Here is a 20,255-nt window from a genome sequence, read left to right on the forward strand (position 1 = left end):
CAGTACATTTTGGCAAGAACATTACAGTGACGGAATTCAGGTTCCAAAAGCGGCCACCTGCCTCCTGCTGCTCGGGAGCCGCGTCATGTGGGTCCTTTGGCGGGTTTCTGAGCTTGCCTCTCCCCAGTCTCTCTTGCCACCCATCCTTTGCATTTGCCTCTCTTTTGTGTCCCAGCTGCCTGTTGTGGAGTATGTATCACACAGTATGGTTGTCTAGATTCTCAACTCCATCGTCATGAAGGAAAAGAAAGATGGCTTTCTTTCAAAATTGTGTGTATAGAGAAACAAAATTATGGAAATGAATAACTTTTCCATGTGACGTTACAATTTTAAAAGTAAATGTAACATGTTTGGTTTTTTTTTAATGTTTCAGAAATATCAGCGGCACTTTGTTTTTATTAAAAAGAAAGAAGACTCCTAGTTATTTAACACAATGACCTTTACAAACTTTAAGCTTGACTTAGTTACCAGCCATATTTTTTACTTCATTTTTAAGTACCTTATGTATTTAAATTAGGTTCATATTAGCAGAGAGAAAAGTCATATGTATTTTCATTCCAAAGGCAAGAAACTTTCTTTTTCTTTTGTTCCCTTTTTTGCTGATTCAAAAAGCTAACTCTAGTTTCAACTCTAAAGAAAGCTTCCCAGTTAGAATAAGAGTGATCTGGTGACAGGTAGTGAAAGAAAACAAGGGGCAGCCACTAGGGGAGGATGATCAGACTCTGGCGATCAGCTCACTCTGGGTGCCTGAACCTCTTAATGAGCACTGTGCCCCTCCTTGCCAACTTCGGTAGCTCCCAAAAGTAATTGATTCCAATGGGATAGGAAGGAAATGAGAAGAAAACAATCTCTGTGCTTGTTATATAGAACTACAGTTAATGTTAAAGATTGTAATGTGTAATGAATAACAACAATTCATTAAATTAATGTTGTGAATTTAAACTCAGTTTGTCTGAAATTTTAAATTATATTTTTTATATTTTTAACTGCCTTCTTTCTTAAATATTATTCTCTAAGGATTTTCAGTTCAATGGAAGCAAAAAGCATGCTTTAAAAATAGCTTGGTTTAATTACACTTGAATACCCTGGTTTTCCAAAACTGATATTTTGATCTACCCAGTTAGCTACTGGCTGCATTAAAGAAATATTTATCCTCACTTAACATTGCCAGCCCATTCTGATTCCACTTTCTTTGTCTCTTTGTCATTGATATTAACTTGTAAAATTTCGATTTCACTCTGACACTCTCCAAAGGGATTATTGATTAGGTGAGTCAATTATAGACCTGGAGTTTTTCATCTACAGTAGTTCTCAAAATGTTTCTCTTTTATAACCCCTCTTGTAAGTCAGAAGCCTCCACAACCCAGCAGTCCCATCTTATTGTCATTTTCAATAAATTGGCAAGACTGAGATGATCTGGGGAAGAGTAACTCATTTCTATGAGAAACACTGGCTTTAGATACAGATCTACTGTGCACAAAATAAGGACTCAGCCCCTTCTGTGGAGAAGCTAATTTATCTCATAAACCTTAAGTTCACAAGAGACTTGACTAACTTGGGAACTCTCAGTGTTGTACACAGTCTGCACTTCAGCATCTTAAACCTAACCTCCTTTTTCCTGAAATGACTAGAGTTTGTTTTTCCCCTAATATCATTTATGTGTTTGGGGCATTTTGTTTTGATATAATAGACACTCCCAGTGAGCACTCAGAGCAGTCCTCCTTATCAAGTAACATCCCCGTTAATGTATTAGTTCTTTGATAAATGAAAAGATGGGTCTTTAACATGGCTCTGTCTTGTTAAAAACTATGGATTTAGAGTAAGATTTCTTCCCTTGTTTTTTGAAGCACAAAGCAAAAATGCAACAAGAGTTTTTTATTAATTGTGCCAAAGGACATTTGATACAAAGTCCAAAAGGGAAACTAAGTGAAGTCCACCAAATTTGCTCATTTGTAGACCACACTATCCCTATTTCATCAAAATGTATATCAGTCCAGCACTTCAGTTAATGAGGTCCACAGGCTCTGAAGGATTAGCCACGTAATTAAATGGTGAGAACTACAAGGAAGGAAGAATCCATTTATTTGGAAGGGCAGTTCAAGGAGCACTTTATCTTTTTTTTTTTTTTTTTAAATACATGACCAAACCGTTATTTTGCTGTACAAAAAGAATCAGACTCTGAAATATTGTACAAATAGCTTGTGAAGGAAATCCAAAGTGCAGGCAGGCAAAAATAGAGGGATTGGGAATTCAATGTAATGGTTTTCAGTCATCTCCCATAGTTCTTTCACTGGGTGTAGCTGGTTCAGTTCATTACTGCTCCATTGGAATTGATTTGGTTTATCTCATTGCTGAAGATGGCCATGTCCATCAGAATTGATCATCATATAGTATTGTTGTTGAAGTATATAATGATCTCCTGGTCCTGCTCGTTTCACTCAGCATGAGGTCGTGTAAGTCTCTCCAGGCCTTTCTGAAATCATCCTGTTGGTCATTTCTTACCAAACAATAATATTCCATAATATTCATATACCACAATTTATTCAGCCATTCTCCAACTGATGGGCATCTACTCAGTTTCCAATTTCTGGCCACTACAAAGAGGGCTGCCACAAACATTCATGCACATACAGGTCCCTTTCCCTTGTTTATGATCTCTTTGGGATATGAGCCCAGTAGTAACACTGCTGGATCAAAGGGTATGCACAGTTTGATAACTTTTTGAACATAGTTCCAAATTGCTCCGGGAGTGCATTTATCAACTTGGGTACCTTGGCTGGGCCCTGCAGATAAATAAAGTGGGCCCAGAATTACACAGGGAGAAGAGAGACGGTCAAGTTGGATTGGGGACTAAATGTTCTGTGCTTACAAGCTTCTCCCTCAGAGCAAAGCCCATCTTTCTCACACATATTCCTAAATAGCCATGCTATAAACCTGGGAATCATGGCACAGCATGGAGAAATGCCAAGAAGGGAACAGCCCAAACGTGATTTGCAGGAAAAGTAGCCTAAAATCAGCCTCAAAGACATGTCCATTTGGAAAAGACAGGCACTCATTGCATCAAAGGAAAAAGGGGCTGCAGATGGGACATCTCCCAGGATAAGACAGAACCAAAAGGATTAACAAACTAAAATGATTTTCTCTTATCTTTTATCTTTGGGTCTCATTTGGTATTGACATATTAGAGAGTCACTGAGCAAGGTTGGTTTGAGATGTAATGGTTCCTCAGTCGCTGAAGAGCGGTATAAATGTCAGACAGATGTGGGTGCTCTTTCATCTTTTCACAGTCTTTCCTTCCATTGGTGCTCTGGGAGCTGGCGTGCTAGTGTTGCCCGTAGTGTCTGCTCCTTGAGCTGGGGTCTTCCCCCCTTTCTTTGTGTCTCTGCGCTGAGCAGAGAGCACCCGTAGGAAGCGCTCCGCACGTGCTCACTGACTCACTTTGTGGCATATAATTCCATAAGTAATGTGTGTGGTAATCAGGGCGGCCAGAGTCTGAAGCTGGCTTTCCTCCTTCTCCCGTTCTGCTTCTCTTTATCTTCTTTTTACCTGCAATTAAATGTGTTTAGCCTTTCCCTAGCTGTCGGACCTAAGCAGTAGATCTGGTTAAAACAACAACAAAAGCTCTTTTTTTTTTTTTGAGGGGGGAGGGGAGGCCAAAATAAATTTTAAAATTGATTATTAAAAATACGTGCAAAATATATTTGGATACCCAGTAAGCCCTCGGAAAGATAGTTTTCATATAGTCATTTGGTTTAAAAAAACAAACAAACAAAAAAAACAACCTTCTTCTCTAATAAGATTGTGATTTTTAAATTTTATACATTTTTAAAAATCTGAGTAGATAAAAATTATGGGAGAATCATTTTGTGCACATTGTGTACCTGTGAGCAGTCACCACAAACAATGAAAAAATGAACAAAGTTGAATGAATGCCTGTATTTGATGCCCTCGAAATGCATTAATCTGCTCTCCCGGTAAATTCTTTTGGCTGTATACTGTTGGCAGTTCTGAGTCGGTCCTTTCTTTGCAGATAAGAACGTGACAGCAGCTCAGTCTAACTTTGGCCTGTGGGGAGATGGCAGAGGAGAAGATGAGTTGTCCCCGGAAGAAATACAAGTGGTAATTTTATTCTTCATTTTGTCATTTATGTTTAACAAATATTAGGAAGAGAATGCAGTGTTGAGTGAAAACTCTTAACCCTAGTTTCCTTTTTATACTGAATAGATGGATAATAAATGTTTTAGATAAAGCTGCTGCTTGGTTTTTAAAATTTTGATTGCGGTTTTGGTACTACATCTTCTCTCCTCGGAGGCAGTATGACAGGGAGGTGACCTTGGACTCTTGCCCGTCGAGTCCCCATAGGCCTGATGGTCAATCTTCAGAGAACAGCCGAGTTAATTGTGGAGAGGCTCTTCATTAATGAGCTGTTCTCAGACAGGAACACAAAATGTAGTCATGTGAACTGCATTGCTGGGGGAGAACCAAACTGATGAAATCAGACCTTCTGACGTATGGTGGTAAAATGGAAGTGGGACCTTTTGAGGGCTGTTTCCCCAGGTGATGGGTGCTGGCGCAGATGAGGAAGGGCTTGTGGGTTCTCAGTGAGGGAGCAGGAGGCCTCGAGGGCTGGTGGGCCCTCTGGTCCTGGTTCTCAGGGTGTGTGTCCGGACCACACCTTGTTGAAGGCCACATGTAGTTCTGCGCTGATTCAGTCAGTGAGTGCGCTGGGATCCAGCAGAGTCGGGAGGAGGAGGGGGAGCCTGCTTGTCTCCTCACCCAGAGTGTGCTGGGGCCTTCCATGCGCACCTCACTGGGAGGACAAAGCTGTCTCCAGGCTCGATGGTCATTTGTTTGGGCCGCACACTAACGTGGTGATACGGAACACGCCTTGCCCAGGACAGATTAAATTGAGCACCAGAAAAGACGGTGAAGACTAAAAGACTAAGAAGACACCCAGAAGTCTGGGAGCCCCTGGGCTGGAGTACTCCGGGAGAATGGCAGGGCAGGAGGTTGCACATGGGGTGCAAATCCCCAGCCTGTCAGAGCTGCGGCAGCGCCTGGGCACCTCATGCATCTGGAGGGCCCCATCGTGTTGTCATGGTAGCAGGAGTGCTGGGTGCCTATGTGGGGGAAGGTTCAGGCGGCCTTCCTGGAAGCCAGCCCAGAGTCCTGCATCCTGTCAGACAGTGGGACAGCACCAGTGCCATCCAGACTGGCAGGAGCTGTGTGAGGATAGGGCCTCAGCCTTGTCCTGAACCTCAGACCAGGACCTGGAGCAATTCACAGGAAAAAGCAGAAAGGAGAATACATTGGGGGATGGAGAGAGGGCATCTGTAAAGTCCTTACTGTGGGTTAGGGCCACAGGCTAGGAATAGGACTCAGAGCATGAGACTTCCCTCCCTTCAAGGGGCTCCCGTGCTAATGTGGGGAAGACGAGACAAGGAGTGGACCTGGGCGGCGAGATTGGAAGGGAGAGGGCCGGGCCCCAGCCCAGGGCTCCATGTGCTCAATGAAAACACCAAGCTTCTCTTTAAAGAATACGAAGCAAATGGTAAATGAAATTAGAAAGATTTGGAAGCAGAATACTTGGGAATAGAAGACTGAAAACTTTGCCTAAGGATTAGACTCAGTAATTTAAAAAAATTTTCCATGATTCAATTAGAGAACAAATAGTAGAATAACATCAAAGGACTGAGGTTTTAAGGACACATATCTAGCATCAAAAGCAATTGACCTGAAAATTGGAGTGGAAAGCAGTAATTCCAGAATCACTCCCCGAAAAGTAGGACCGGTTTTTACAAACTGGATACCATGATTCAAGAAATCACAAAAGGAAACTGCCCAGACCTGTTAGAAGCTCAAGCCAAGTGAAAATAAGAACATGCGTCATAAGGCGTTCAAGTAACAAGAAATCCATGAGGATCCATCAAGGCTGTTCCATAGCAACTTTAAAGGAGAGAAAATCCCGAAATAAGTTATTCCAAAAAGCAAAAAAATTATTCAAAATCAAGAATAACTTTTCCTGACAAACTGATTATGATTGTACAGAAGGAAATGGATTTTTATTAAAGAGAGAGAGAGAGAGAGAGAGACTTGGAAAAACGAGAGAAATGAGAAAGGTAAATACACTTGAAATAATGGAAGGGGTTAATGATGACTATGTATTTATGTTCTAATAGTGAGAAAAGAAACAAGAATCTTGTCTTTGAGGAAGTCAAGAAAGAAATATGCACCGCCTGGTCCGGGTTTGTCCCGTTTTGTTTGCTTTAATAGGGGAAATACAAGAGAGGGGAAAGGGAAAGGGGGGGAAATGGACAAAGAAAGGGAAAGCCGGACCAGAGCTGGGCCATTAGGAGGCATTTGGGAGAATTCACTATTTCTCAAAGAACAGTCCAACACAGAGGAGCTGCAAGTGGCCACCTTGTGGGCAGAGGAAGGGTGAGCACAGCACTCATCAGGAGAGCAGTGGAGAGAAGGAGAGGGTGGTTTAAGAAGGAAAAGGTGGGGATGGACTAGTCACAAATTGAGTCTCTTATCACTTCTGGCCATTGACAGCACGTCTTTAGGCAGCAGCGTTGGCTGGATCAGTGTAGATCTGTGGCCAGCGCGAAGCAGTGACATGCACCGGTGCCTCCCGGTTTCACTTCCTTCAGCATCTTGGGCTCACGCGAGCGCATATGTGTTCTTTAAATCAACAGGAAGGAGCTGTGTGATAGTCTCATTAAGTTCAGTTCCACAAAGTACCGTCAGGACCAGTGCGATGGCCCAGGGGCTCCCAGAGATAGAAGATCTCCGTGTCTGTCTTCAAGGAAGGATAAACCTAATTAGGAGGGGAAATAGCCACAAGGACAGAGACTGAGGACCTGAACAAAAGAGAAAAAATCATCCTGCAGGCAGAAGAGATGAATGATCTAAAGCAGATACCAAAGCTGCAAAATGGCCACCCAAGTCCAGAATTCCGTTAAATGGACTTAAAAAGACGAGATTGGGCCAGAAGAAGGTTCTGGGGCCCTTCTGCCTCTAGAGCCAAGGGAGAGAGAACACCTCAGCTTTGAGATCACTTGGAAAGTACTGGGCCCCCCCGAGCAGGGGTCACCCCCACTGCCCACTGTCGCCCATCGAGGGCTGTGCTCTTTACTTCCAAAACCTGTGGCTTATTTCTGTCCCAGATTGGCCTCCAGTCTTGGGGATGAATGAGTCCATCCAGTGACTGCTGGAGGCTGCAGAAGACTACTTTAAAGGCTCCCAGACCAGCCAGATCAAAGCCGCTCCTCCACATTTGTAGCCTCTTTACAGGTTACCCAGCCCTTTCCTCACCACAAGATGGGGAGAGCGGTGCGCTCCAAGTCTCTTATACCTATTGGACCAGAAGAAGCTCAACATGCTCGGGGGCACAGAGCTGGGGGCGGTGTGTAGAGTCCCAATTCCTTCCTTCCCAGATGCATTTTCCTTCCTGTTGCATCTCGTCAGTACAGATTGTCTCCTTCCTTAGCACATGGACTCCTCCTGGGCCTTCTCAACTTGGCTTCCTCAACTCCGGGTCTTAGCGTGCTACCCGGACCACTAAAAGTGACAGACTGCCAGGAGGCTGGTGGAGGATGGTGATGGGCATCTATGCTAGGAACAGATCTCAGTGGAGGGTAGGACAGGGATTGTGGTTGCCTAGTGACAGTCATAGGAGCAAGGAGCCTCCTCCTCCTCCTCTTCCTCCTCCTCCTCCTCCTCCTCTTCCTCTTCCTCCTTGGTCGGTGTCCTTCGTTTTCCAGGACTACCAAAATGACATCACTGGCTCACGGTGGTCCTTGGATTCTGCCTGCCTGCCGGGCCAGAGCCTAACAAAGGGCTGTTCATGTAGCCTAACAAAGGGATTCTCAGGACATATTTTAATTGAGTTAATAAGTAATGGCCTAACATAATTTCCCTGTTATATTTGAATGGAATAAACATTTTCTCATTGAAAATGTTATGTCTCTACATTGGAAAATACTATAAAATGTTGTTAAAATGGTAAAAAAAAAAAATGAGATTTTTTAAAACAACCTTTAAAATAAGAAAATTATTCTGGTTTTCAAGGAATCTGTTGAAGCAAGAAATCCCCCTAGAAATGCCCTTATAGAGGGCATGTTCACCCATAATAGTCCATTTTCACTGAGGGCAGAAAAAGAAACAGCGTGCTTAACTTGGAATCCGAGACAGTAAAGCATTGGCTGTGGACCTGGGAAGCCTTTCTGCCTTGTGTTCACTGTGTGTGACACTGAGCAAATGGTGCAATCCCTTTTCCTCTCAGTTTACAAACTGCTCTTGGTAATATCCGTCCTTCCTACCAAAGGAAACTGCTGAGGGTCCAGAGAGAAATCGGACATGAAAATGCTGTAAAAGCGTAAAGCTGTATAAATAGCCATAGCCTTTGTCCTTGTGTTTCGGTGCCGGGCAAATAATGGGGCATAGTAAGTGCTTGTTGATTGACTGATGTGAAGGAAAGCAAAGGCAGTGAAGATACAGAGGAGAGAACCCATTTTCTTTCCCCAATTTGGGGCTTGTGGCTTTGTCCTTTGATTTCAAGTAGGACCAATGGCCTGACAGGTAATGGCGCGAGTTGTACATGAAGGTGACGCAGAGTCACCCAAGGTCGCCTCCTGACAAAAGCCATGGCGAGGGGCCTCCGAAGACCAGCTGCAGCCGCCCTGGCCATGGAGCCCTTGGTGCCCGTCTGCCCATCCCACCGGGGCAGGCTCCGTGCTTGGGGCAGATGCCCCTAACTACGCCATGAATCAGAGGGCTCTTGCTCATCTCCCACCTGGCGTAGAACCTCTGCCCATGGGCGGCCATCGCACGGGCTGCATGTCCTGGAGCCTCTGTCCCCTTAGGAACTGAGAATCAGTGGGGGGCGGCATCTGTGCTAATAGAACAGCTAGAAGAGACGGACACTACCGAGTACTCGGGTTTTCACCTCAGTGGGGAGTTCCCCTCAGCCCAGCCTGAAAATATGGGTCTGAGACAAACAAGTCAGTGGATCTGAGAGCTAGAAAATGTGCCCCCTTATTTCAAACCCAGTAATCAGTCCCCTGCAGGACTCTGTGCAACCTCAGTCCAGGTAAATGCATCTGATCGGTACAAAACAAAATACTGTGTGAGGTCTAAGGGCAGAGTTCATTAGTGACCCCATGTGTCAGCAAAGAGAACATCTGTAGCCTTTGAGAGAGGCTGCATTGTAAAGGAGGAGCAGAAAGGAAGGGGAGTATTCGGGGCATGTCCTTTTTTTAGTGAAATGGCAAAACCTTCTAAACTTAGACTGATGTTTTTCGAGCTGCTGTAGTGTCCCGCAGGTGCGGCCTTCCTTCTCCAATGTAAGCGTCGGTACTAAATGCTGACCCAGTGAATATAAGCGTCGGTACTGAATGCTGACCCAGTGTTTTAGTGTGTGTATCCCGCTCTCCTTCCTTTCCTTGAATAGAAATCAGTGTGATGTTTGCTTCCTTTCCAGTTTGAACAAGAAAATCAGAGACTCGTGGGGGAGATGAACAGCTTGTTTGATGAAGTGAGGTATGTAGATAATGGCAACTTCCATGTTTTTCAGAAAGATACTCTGAAGTTTTCTGGAGCAAGTTGAGGGTGGACTTTCATGGTGATACTTTGATGGGAAACTGTACATGATCCACAACAGAGCAAGGAATTTGGACCTAAGTAGCCAGCACGTAAAAGCAGCGAGGGGGATGTAGTGAGAGCCTATAAGAAATCATTGTTACTGATGATTGCACCAAATACTGATGATTTGTAAGTTGGCTCTCCACTGAGTTTTCCTCCAGTGCTTTATTTTGGCTAAAAAGGCCTTGAATACAGGCCTAGTAATAGACTCTATGACCTTCACTCCAGGACCAGTGTGCTTAAGTACAAGAAGGATCATGAGCAGAAGGAGGTTGGTGACTGTTTAAGAAATACATTTTTTCCAGGCTTTGGCAATTTGTGTAAACAAGTAGATTCTTCCCCGGAGGAAGGAATACTGACCAAAACCACAGATCTTTCAAATAATAAACATGGAGTCTGGGGAACCTTTTGCAGTTGTGCAACCCTATCACAACTCTTTGTCAACAGCATGTCAGGAAAATGAAATTGAGTGTGTATTTTGCAAAACATATAGAACATAAAAGCTGGTATGTCCCCCTTACTTTGAAGAATTTGCCTTTTGTGTCAGATGACAAGTGTAAGAGTTCACTCTGGGCCCATATTCAAAGTCTTCCTAATACTTTTTGGAATAATGTAGCTAGAATTTAAATAGATGTTCTTCCATTACTTCATAAGTGATCATTCAGTGGAAAGAATATTTGCATATTCCATCTCTTTATTTTTTAAAATGCCAGTTTCACTATTAAGATGCCAGATTGCCATAGATAGGGAAAACTAAAGAGTAAAAAAAGAGTTACTGTTAAAGCCATTCTTTAAATTAATCTTCCCCATCATTCTCTCCATAGTTAACCATTTTGAATTTCTCCAACCTGGAGAAAGGCTTTTTCTTTTGGAGGCGGCGGGGAGAAGGAGGGGAGGCCAGGGGAACTAAAAATCCATAATCTCTGGCAAAGTTATCACATTTAGTCCTGCTATGGATTTTGAACTCTTTTAACTCTTAAGATTTTATATCTTTCTTAATCTCTGAATCAGATTGTGATTAATATTAAATGTATTCAATCTTTTCTTGTTTTTATGAAGGCAAATTGAAGGAAAAGTGGTCGAAATTTCCAGACTTCAAGAGATTTTCACAGAAAAGGTTTTGCAACAGGTAAAAACATCCTTGTGTAAAGGTGGAATGTACTTCTCATAAATGATTTCACATTTCTTAGGCACATTATTTTTCTGACATTTCCTAGTACTGTTAAATCCCTATAACATTCTGAATGTTCTTTTATAATATATTTAATACGTTACAAGCAAGCCCTTCTGTAATGGCATGAAACCCTTCTGTCATGTCCTCTGCGCAGTCACTCAAGGTGCACATCAAATAGTTGATCATGAGCCAAATGAGCGGCTGAACCCCCTTAACTCCATCGATTCTCAGTCTGCTTACGGTCCCCATGGTCAGCAGTAGTCTTAAGGGATACCTCCCCATGTCCTAACATTTTGTTTCAGCAGGATAGATTAATAACATTAAGCAAGAATAAGCCTGCAGTATTAATTAGTAGTAAAGCACATTGAAGATAAAATGCTCGGTATAATGCTCTTGAAGGAGCATGTGCATGTGATTAACAAAATAGAAATGAATCCAGAACCCAAGGGCAAACAAAGTATGGGAGTCAAAATCTGGATAAATAAGTCTGGCTCACCCCTGAAACTATATAGTGCTTAGTAATGCAAAAGGGGTAGATAAAAAATGTCATCCTTTTCTCTGAGAGTCACTTATACTTTGTTGCCTACTATGTAACTGAAACCTTGAGATTCCCCTCCTCCCAAAAAAGATCTGATAAATATTTTGTCGTTTAGAAAATCTTATCTGATAAATCTGCTGCTTAATTTTCAAAAATTAATGATGCCTTATATATGTGTGTGTGTATGAATATGTATGTACATATGTATGTGTATATCTAGATAGCTCAGACTTAGTATTTTCTGTAAAAGGAAAGTCTACATTTTCTTTGTGTTCAGAACTGTTTCATAGCAGCTTATTCTAGTATATTAGCATTTTTAGGTTTTTTTTAAACTATTTTTCTTAAAGATGAAAATGTTGGCAAAATGTGATACAATTAGTCTTTGTAAAATAAATAGTAGCTTGTATAAGGAAAAAAATTAATGATGCTTAAGAGCAAAATGCCTTTTCTCTTAGTTGTTAGGGTAGGCAACATTGACATAAGAAATGTTAGCTAAAAAATTGACCTTCCTTAAGCCACATGGCAATAAGGAACCAGTTCTTAAATTTCATTCATTAAATTCAGGAACAAACGGAGTTTTCATCTTCATCAAATAAATGTTTATTTATCTGTTTAAACAGATAGTACTTATTATAATATTTCATTTATGTGTTAAGATTAATACCAGAAATTTAATAGTATTGCCCTGTTGTAGACTATACAATTGTAGGTCATTAACTCAGATTTGTGATGGTCAGAAATTAAAATTTTTTATTGTGGGAAAACTAGATGTGTTACATGTCTGCAGTCTAAAAAAGTATGTGCAGGGTCACTTTATTAAAACAGTTAATAAATACTGCAGGCAATGAGTACTGACACAGGTATATGTCTTTCCAGCTATACTGTTCTAAACTATACCTTTCGTGTATAATCATTGCTGCTATTAACTCGTGCATTAAGTACAGGAAAGGCATGCACTAATTGAGAGGGGGCCATAATTAGTGAAAAGTCTTAATTACAGAATATCTTCAAGTACATTTTGTAATCCCAGTCACTTACAAACAGTTAAAGATAACACATGGGTTCCCGGGATGAGAATGGTGGTGCAAAAGCAGCCAGAAGGCTGTTCCCCTCTGTGGCTACAAATTGCTTCAGAAATATCTGCTTAGCAAGTTGTTTTTTCATTGCTAACATACGAGTCATTGCAACCTCCTTCATCTTTAAACTGCTACAACTGCTTAGTTAAGGAAATCATCATGTATGGATTCTGGTCTGATGCTTTCTCTGCACCAGATTTAATTTTCTGCTTGGGACAGTCAGTTCGTAAGAGTTGTCAGTGGTACGTTCATTTTTGTCAGGTTTCTTCCCCTAAAATTCTCTTCTATCGCAGTCTGGGTGATCCCTAGAAGGGATCTTGGGGGGGGGAGAGGATTTTTTGAATGAGGCATTTAGCACAGTGTTGTGGGCACAGTAGGCAGGTATTTAAGTGTCTGCAGAATTACATGAAATTTACAGTTTGTATATCCTGCCTTTGTTTCTGAGACTGCAAATGCCTGTCTTACCCAAATGGCGAGAATATTAATGTTGATTGAGTTCACAGCAGTGCTAGCCTTCCAGTAACTCACTAGCTTTTGCTTTAAGTTCTCTGAAGAACCATAATTGGAAGGCAGCAGCGATGACAAGTCGCGATGCTGTTCTTAAGAATGGGTAGTACGTATGTTCTTTGTCATTATGCAGCTAAATGTTTTACTCTCAAACCAGATATTATCAAAGTTAGAAGGGAGTGCAAATGAAAGAAGATAGGTAAACACCATCTCTGCTGTTTTTGAAGGAAATAAGCAGACAGACGTCCATTTATAAAAAAATATGTTTAACTGTGTTGGAGAGAAGAGGACCTGTTAGCCAGAAATCCTGAGTGGTCATAAGACTGGTATCCAATTCATCACCTTTTTACTTCATTTTTTCAAGTATGTGAATGATCAGTGACTTTTAGAAAATTATTTAGACACCTTGCATCTAATTTTGGGCTTGATTTTTCAGCCATTCCGTGCTTGGGATGTAGAGAGCAGAACAGAAGTCCACATATGTGTTTTCAGTTTAAAAATGCATTTGTCTAACGTTTTTCTATAACAGGAAACTGAAATCGACAACATTCACCAGCTAGTTGTGGGTGCGACGGAGAATATCAAGGAAGGTAACGAAGACATAAGGGAGGTAGGTGAACATTGTGAAAGTTCTGTGGACAAATTTCCTGATATCTCGTTTTGGGTGGTCTTTGCACTCATCCCCAATGAGGTCCTAATGACTCACCTGTCCTCTTTGGGGAAAGGTTAGAGCCAGCCTGGAAAATAATCATCCATCTTAATACCAGGTATTGATACTGAGAATTCAGCCGTGGTACCTTGTTCATATCTAAGAGCTTAACTCTGGGCATGTGGATTAGGTCTGTGTTCTCTCTTGCTGCACGCTGGATGCCATGGACCATGAAACCTAGAGAAAAGGTGCTCTTGTCAGGGGCCTCCCTCGAGGCATTGTGCTTGGAGTCCACGCCAGTCACGGCCTCTGGGTGGACATATTGAGCTCCTCCTCGGCTTGGTGTGACCAGTTATTTCCTTTTTCTGAGAGTGTCTTTGTGTGCCTCTAGCTATTGCCAAGTATATGCTAATCTGAACTTTACTTTCATTACATTTTTGTTTTTATTTTCTAAGACATGTGCTCATGAATTTTCAGTCCAGCTCCATGGGCATCTGCTGAACTCCTACAGAAATTGTGCAATAAGACTTCTCAAAGTGAATTGTTAGCGTGGGTGGTTTTGTTGTTTGTTTCCTAGCAGTAAGGGTATTGTACTTTAGTCGGAGTCAAAATAAATGTCTTCTGATTCATTTAAATATGTGTCTTGCCTTTCCTTTGACATGTGACCCCAGTTAAGTTACTCTGTCTCCTTAACCATGATGAGAACCCTAGCCTATGAGTGACTGAATTTGAATTTCTGCACTAACTCACTCGAGCAGGTTGGCTCCTAACAACATCGTGCTCCCCAGAATCGTGGCATTTTCGAATTAGATAAAGACCTTAGAGGTCACGTACAGAGAAGGGAATAGGATGGATTTGTGCTTTTTAAAAGTTTAAGTTTGGTAAAGTGACTGAACATTTTGTTTTGCAGGCAATTAAAAACAACGCAGGATTCCGTGTTTGGATTCTTTTCTTCCTTGTGATGTGTTCATTCTCCTTGCTTTTCCTGGACTGGTATGATAGCTAGTTGTGATTGAGGGGCAGGGTTATTGATGTCTTACTCATCTGAATATTAAATCACAGAACACTTTGCTTTCAACAAAGCAGAATGTACTTTATGGTGTTTTATACAACTCAATTGTGATTCTAGAATTTTACAATTAAATCACTTATGGATGTTTGTGTAATTGTTCACACTCACAAAGGGAATCCTCATATTGTTTTAGTACCTGTAATAGATACATTCAATTATTGCACTTAGAAAGTTTTAGTTTGCCAGAAAAAGTAAAGGATTGTTGACTGAAACCTTTTTTAAAAATTTAAAACTATGCTAAGTAGCTCAATAGTAAAGAAATTCAGATTCCTGTCAAAATGAGTGATATGGTGAAAAGTGCTTTTGAGGTGCAGAGAATGCTAGATATTAATTTGAGGGAGGGCTTGCACAAGGAGACTGCCTGATTTTCCATCCTGTTCAACCTCAGGGAAAAACTTTTATGAAATCTCCCTACTAAATGATGGTTTCTATTCCTTTTCCTACTACTTCATCTCACCGAGATGATCAACTGTTCATTCACAAAGACAATGTATTTGTAGAAAGGAAAACCGATAGCCCATTTGTTAATCTTATGAGTTTAACATAATTTAACTTATTGCAGACAGTAAATGTTTCTAGATCATTCAGAATATGCATCATGTAATGACGAAGTAGTGAACATTGCAGTGGAACCAAAGATCGACTAGAAAAAAGCCAAACTTATCAAGTATTTATTTCTAGGGTAGAATCAGGACTTAAATTCAACAAGAATCAGTAGCCGAAGGTAGATGCTGTTTTTTGACTGCCTCCCGAATGGAAGTGTCCCACTGTATGCTTTTATACCAGGGCTGGCGGGTAGTTCCCATTAGGCTCAGTCTCCTGCTCTTACATTCCCAGAAGGAGATCTACATGGGAAGTTTTGTCTCAGCAGCTAGCTGCCTTGAGAGTAGAAATATGAAAGATTAGTTTATTGATTGAAAGAGCAAATATTGGGGAACTGCCTCAGAGCAGGCCACGCCGTGTCCCCTCTGTAAACGTGTCCACGTAATTTGTTCTGTCTTAATATTTGGAAAATGCATGTGGGCTTTTGAGACAGATATGAAGCAGCCAGAGATACCCTTGCTGTACTTTATTTACATGGAGTGAAAATGTCAAAAGTTACATGCGAACGAACTTACATTCAATAAAGTATGTACTCTACTAGAAAATACAAACATGGTTTGTTTCAATCTTGTGTTTACATGGATTTGAGTTCCTTCTTATGCAGGAAAGGTTTTGGCACATAACTTATTGCTTTTTATGCACTCCCCATAGTTTGGTGACTTCTACAGCTAGTCTTTGCAGGCCCTAGCTGCTCAATGAACATTTGTTGACTGATTGGTACTTAAACAGTAGATTTAAGAACGCATGGCCCTTGTTCAGAAACATTCTTGATAATAAAATACATTTCCTCTCAGGAGAAAAATTAAAGAAGCCAGAATAGGATTGACCATGCTCACCATGTTTGTCTGATTATAAATCTGGGAGAACAACCTACTTATTTCAGCTATATACTAAAAACCAATGAAACTTTTGACATGTCCACTAGAGATAGCACATTCGGAATAAAATGGAGGAAAAAAAATGTGAATATCTTTTTTATATTTAATTGTTTTACACACATATTTTGTTTAACTGGCAATTTTGTAAACGTATATTTGATGTCCAGAATAAAATTGAAATATGATTTCCTTACAGAGATTGTGAAATGAAATTTCCTAACTGAACTTACAGATACAACACTGGTCTCTATGTTCTCTTTAACCTGTTCTGTATATCTGGGGGTTATGATAACTGGTCTCAGTTTTTGTAATTCAGAAAACTTAGATTAAAACAGTCAGCACATTGTTGTATCTCCCTCCCCAACCCACTCCCAACCCTTGTAGTGTTCCCTATTTAACTTGCAAGCAGTAAGAGCAGTGCAGATCCATTTGTAATGGAATATAAAAATGAACCAGCGTGAAGACTTCATTTCCTATCAGATAAATTACAGAGTGGACTATCTACAAAAAAACCAAAAACCATGGGTTCTCTCACTGTCCAGGAGGCCATTTCTGAGCAGAACACCCTTCATCTCCCAAGTGCACTTGCACCATCCAAGTATACTCCTAATGAAATGTATTCTTGCTTTTTAGTAGCAATCACCTCTGGGTTTCCCTTTTTACCTTTTTACCAAGGTGCCCAACCACTGAGGAAATGCAGGGAGGTTCTGTTGGAGAAGAAAACCGCAGTGAACAAGGCGAGAACCCTGGCCTCACTTACGAGTCAACGGCGGGGGAAGAAACGCCATAAATGGGACCTGATGGTTTCCCCCTTAGGTCTCTAAGCCAGGTGCTGCCGGTGACTAAGGGTCGGCGCTACTAGCACTGAATTTGAGCGGAGAGAAGCAGCTCAGCTCCCCCGGAGCTGAAGAAGAGAGATCACTCTAGTTATGGTTGTGGTGTTCAGTTTGCAAAACAGCGAGGGGACTAAAAATACAGCTAGCGTTCAGACAAGGAAAACGCAGGATTTAGCGGCCTCCCGAACCCCGACGAGTCCAGGGTGACGACATCCAGCGCATCCCGGCCGCGGCGGGTTAGCTAACTGAAGATTTCTTAATGGGGAATGGTCTCCGGGCTCTTGAAGCGATGGGTTTATGCCCAGGAGTGTTCTGCAGCAAGTTGTATTTGCAAAGCAGCATCAGCAAACAGAAGCAGTTGCACCATAAATGAGTAACCTCTACATTATCCGTAATTAATGAGATGCGCCTCCAAGTCCCGTGGTTACCTTCCGGTGACACGGCATGGAGAAGGGGCCCGGGACACTAGGCCGACTTCTCGGCGGCCTCCGTCTCCTGCTCGGACAGCTTCTCCTCCGACAGCACCGACATCCACGGGGAGACCGAGCGCGTGATGGTCTGCTTGGCCAAGTTGTAGTGGTTGATGACCGTGTAGAACTTCCCCCGGGCGTTGGAGTCCTGCTCCGAGTAGTAGTTCTCCAGCCCTGCCGGGATGCACTGATTGTTCTGAAAGGCAAACAGACGGCGTAAGCCCGAACGTCGGCCTCCCGTGGCAGACCCTCCTTCCTGTCAACCTCTCATACACGGGTGCGAACAGGCCGTCCTGGAACAGCCACAAAGCCCCTTCTTCACGGTGGCTCTGACGGAAGAATACGGACCGAATATTGTAGCCGATACCCGAGCTGCCCTCCCCTCCTTCTGAAGCCCCATCGGCCGGAGACGGGCTGGGGGACGCACCCCATACAGCATGAGGAAGGTAAACGAGCTTCAGGGAGCCCCTCATCGAGCCACTTAGCCTCAGCCTGCCTCTGTTTCCCCAACTGCAAGGGGGGGCTGAAGGGGACAGTGGTACCCCCCCTCCCACAGGTGTTGCCGGGGTCCCGGCACCTAGTAACAAAGCCTTGTTCCCTCCTTCCTGAGCCATACCCCCTCCCCAGCTGGAAGGGAACTTTGACCCCATATCACATTACTTCTGGGTGCACGTGAGACAGATTTATCTCCCTACAACTACCATTCGGGGCCAAGAGCACAGAGCAGTGGGCAAGGAGGCAAGAGATCTCTTTCCGGGGTCAGAGCCAGCCCCAGACCCTTCCTCAATGATCTGTGAAATGAGCTGGAGAAGGGAAGGGCCGACCCTCCGGCATCTTTGCCTTTCTAAGAAAGCCCGGGAGGCCCCATTAGTGCTTTGTTTAGTGAGCCAGACGCTGCCTGCCAAAAGGTTGGTCTGTAGGCAGACTAAGCTGGGGAACAACAGTGGCCCTCAAAATGAACAGCGGCCCTGGAGGCCTGAGAGATTTGGGCTCGAGTTAGAGCCAATCCCAACCCTCCCTGTGCTCTAGGGCTGGGAGGAGGCAGTCGAGGAAGAAGGTCATCTGTGGTCAGTCCTGTGTAACCCTTAATGCCTCCTGACTCTAACCCTCCCTAAGGGAGCTCCCCGAACCCAGTGATCCACTTCTTCCCTCCGTGCCCTTTCACAGGCAGTCCCAAGGAGGGGTCTTTGACCCTCCCCTCTTAGAACCATTTGCTTTGCTCAAGGAGCAGGGGGGCTACTTCCTCCTGATTCCTGCTGACAGGTTCTCAGGGTCCCAGAGAGCAGGAAGAGACATTGTTAGGCCATTCTGGACCGCCCCTCCAGGCGACCTGCCAGAGTCACTAAAGAGTCTTATCCACTGCGCCATCTTGGCCCTCCGGCTCTCCCAGGACTGTTCACAAACAGAATTTATTAGATCATAGATTTGGAGGTGGAAGAGACTGTGGAGACCATCTTCCAGTCTAATCTCCATTTTACTGATTAGGAAACAGAAGTCCCAGTAATAAGTAAGAGGCAGGATTTGAATCCAAGTCCTCTGGCTCCAAAGCCAGCAATCTTTGCATTCTATCAAGCTGCCTCCTAAGGCTGTAAGCCCCCCTTCCACCTTCCCCAATCATAAATAGATACACTGGGTTTGCATTTACTTCATTTTTTGTAGAGTGTGCTCACTCCAATAAAAGGAAAGGAACTTTTTCTGTTATGCTGTTTTGTTTGGACTTTTTTTTTTTTTTGATCTTTGTATTCCAGCATCGAGAATGTCTCTTTTACCTTTTATAAATGTGTTGACTACAGACTGTTTACCAGCTAAAGCTCTCTTATCTCATATGTATATAAGGAACTTGATCAAATCTATAATAATGTAAGTCATTCCCCAATTGATAAATAGCCAAAGGATTTGAACAGAAAGTTTTCTCATGAAATCAGAACAATCAAAACATGAAAAAATACTCTTAAGTCATTGATTAGAGAAAGGCAAATTAAATTAAAATAACCTTGAAATACCATTTTGCACCTACCCCATTGGCTAAAATACTAAAAAGGAAAAGGAGAAAATGTTTAAAAAGATAGGACAATTGGGACACTAATTCATTGTTGGTGGAATTGTGAAATGGTACAACCATTGTGAAGAGCAATTTCGAATTATGTCCAACAAGTTATTAACCTGTAGAGGGCTGAAACTCTTGAGCCGATGCACTGAGGTCAGGACAGCCGAGCACTTGAGGCTAATTACCGATTGGACAATACTCTACGGGCATATGCTTGAAAAATGGCCCTTCCCACTGTCCTGTGCTGACTCGATGATTAGTGTATACAGAGGATTGTAGGAGGGACTAGGGGGTGGAGTAAGACTAGCCAGGGTCACTTTTGGCAGTAGACGGGGAAGAAGGAGGTTGCGGAGATTCTGCTTCCATCCTGTTCACTTTGCTTATCCTGACTCCGGCTGATTCTAAGGTATCCAAGGTGCTAACGGGGTCGCCACATTAATCTACCCGTGTCCTTTGACGTGTACATTCTAAACTATTTATAGCAGCTCTCTTTGTGGTGACAAAGAACTGGAAAGTGCAGGGATGCCCATTAATTGGGGAATCATTGAACAAGTTGTGGTCTATGTTTGTGATGGACTTTGCTATAAGAAATCATGAGCTCAGTAATTTTAGAAAACTTGCCTGAAATAATCAGGAGCAAAATGAATAGAACCAACACTGTGTACAGTAACAGCAATACTGCTGTAAAAATGATTGGGAGAATAAATTATTTTGACTCTTATAAATACCCAAATTGACTATAAAGGACATACAAAGAAAG

The 20,255-nt window shown here is 42.6% G+C and overlaps 2 protein-coding genes across 3 annotated transcripts in view; one reads left to right on the forward strand and one right to left on the reverse strand.

The window, feature by feature from the left end:
• The window catches only part of STX18 (syntaxin 18), a 78,179-nt gene extending 62,364 nt beyond the window's left edge, over nucleotides 1-15,815 (forward strand). For both annotated transcript variants that reach the window (XM_051967028.1, XM_051967029.1), the window contains exons 7-11: nucleotides 4,031-4,119; nucleotides 9,485-9,543; nucleotides 10,705-10,774; nucleotides 13,470-13,550; nucleotides 14,500-15,815. In XM_051967028.1, coding sequence (XP_051822988.1) covers nucleotides 4,031-4,119; nucleotides 9,485-9,543; nucleotides 10,705-10,774; nucleotides 13,470-13,550; nucleotides 14,500-14,595 — 395 coding nt within the window. In that variant the 3' untranslated portion in view covers nucleotides 14,596-15,815. The remainder of the gene's footprint in view (nucleotides 1-4,030; nucleotides 4,120-9,484; nucleotides 9,544-10,704; nucleotides 10,775-13,469; nucleotides 13,551-14,499) is intronic.
• A 412-nt stretch (nucleotides 15,816-16,227) lies between these two features.
• NSG1 (neuronal vesicle trafficking associated 1) overlaps nucleotides 16,228-20,255 on the reverse strand; it is a 28,865-nt gene continuing 24,837 nt past the window's right edge. The window contains exon 5 of the mRNA XM_051967030.1: nucleotides 16,228-17,644. Within this exon, the coding sequence (XP_051822990.1) occupies nucleotides 17,444-17,644 (201 nt within the window). The 3' untranslated portion in view covers nucleotides 16,228-17,443. The remainder of the gene's footprint in view (nucleotides 17,645-20,255) is intronic.

This window comes from Antechinus flavipes, chromosome 6 (genome assembly GCF_016432865.1).
Source record: "Antechinus flavipes isolate AdamAnt ecotype Samford, QLD, Australia chromosome 6, AdamAnt_v2, whole genome shotgun sequence".
NCBI lineage: Eukaryota > Metazoa > Chordata > Mammalia > Dasyuromorphia > Dasyuridae > Antechinus > Antechinus flavipes.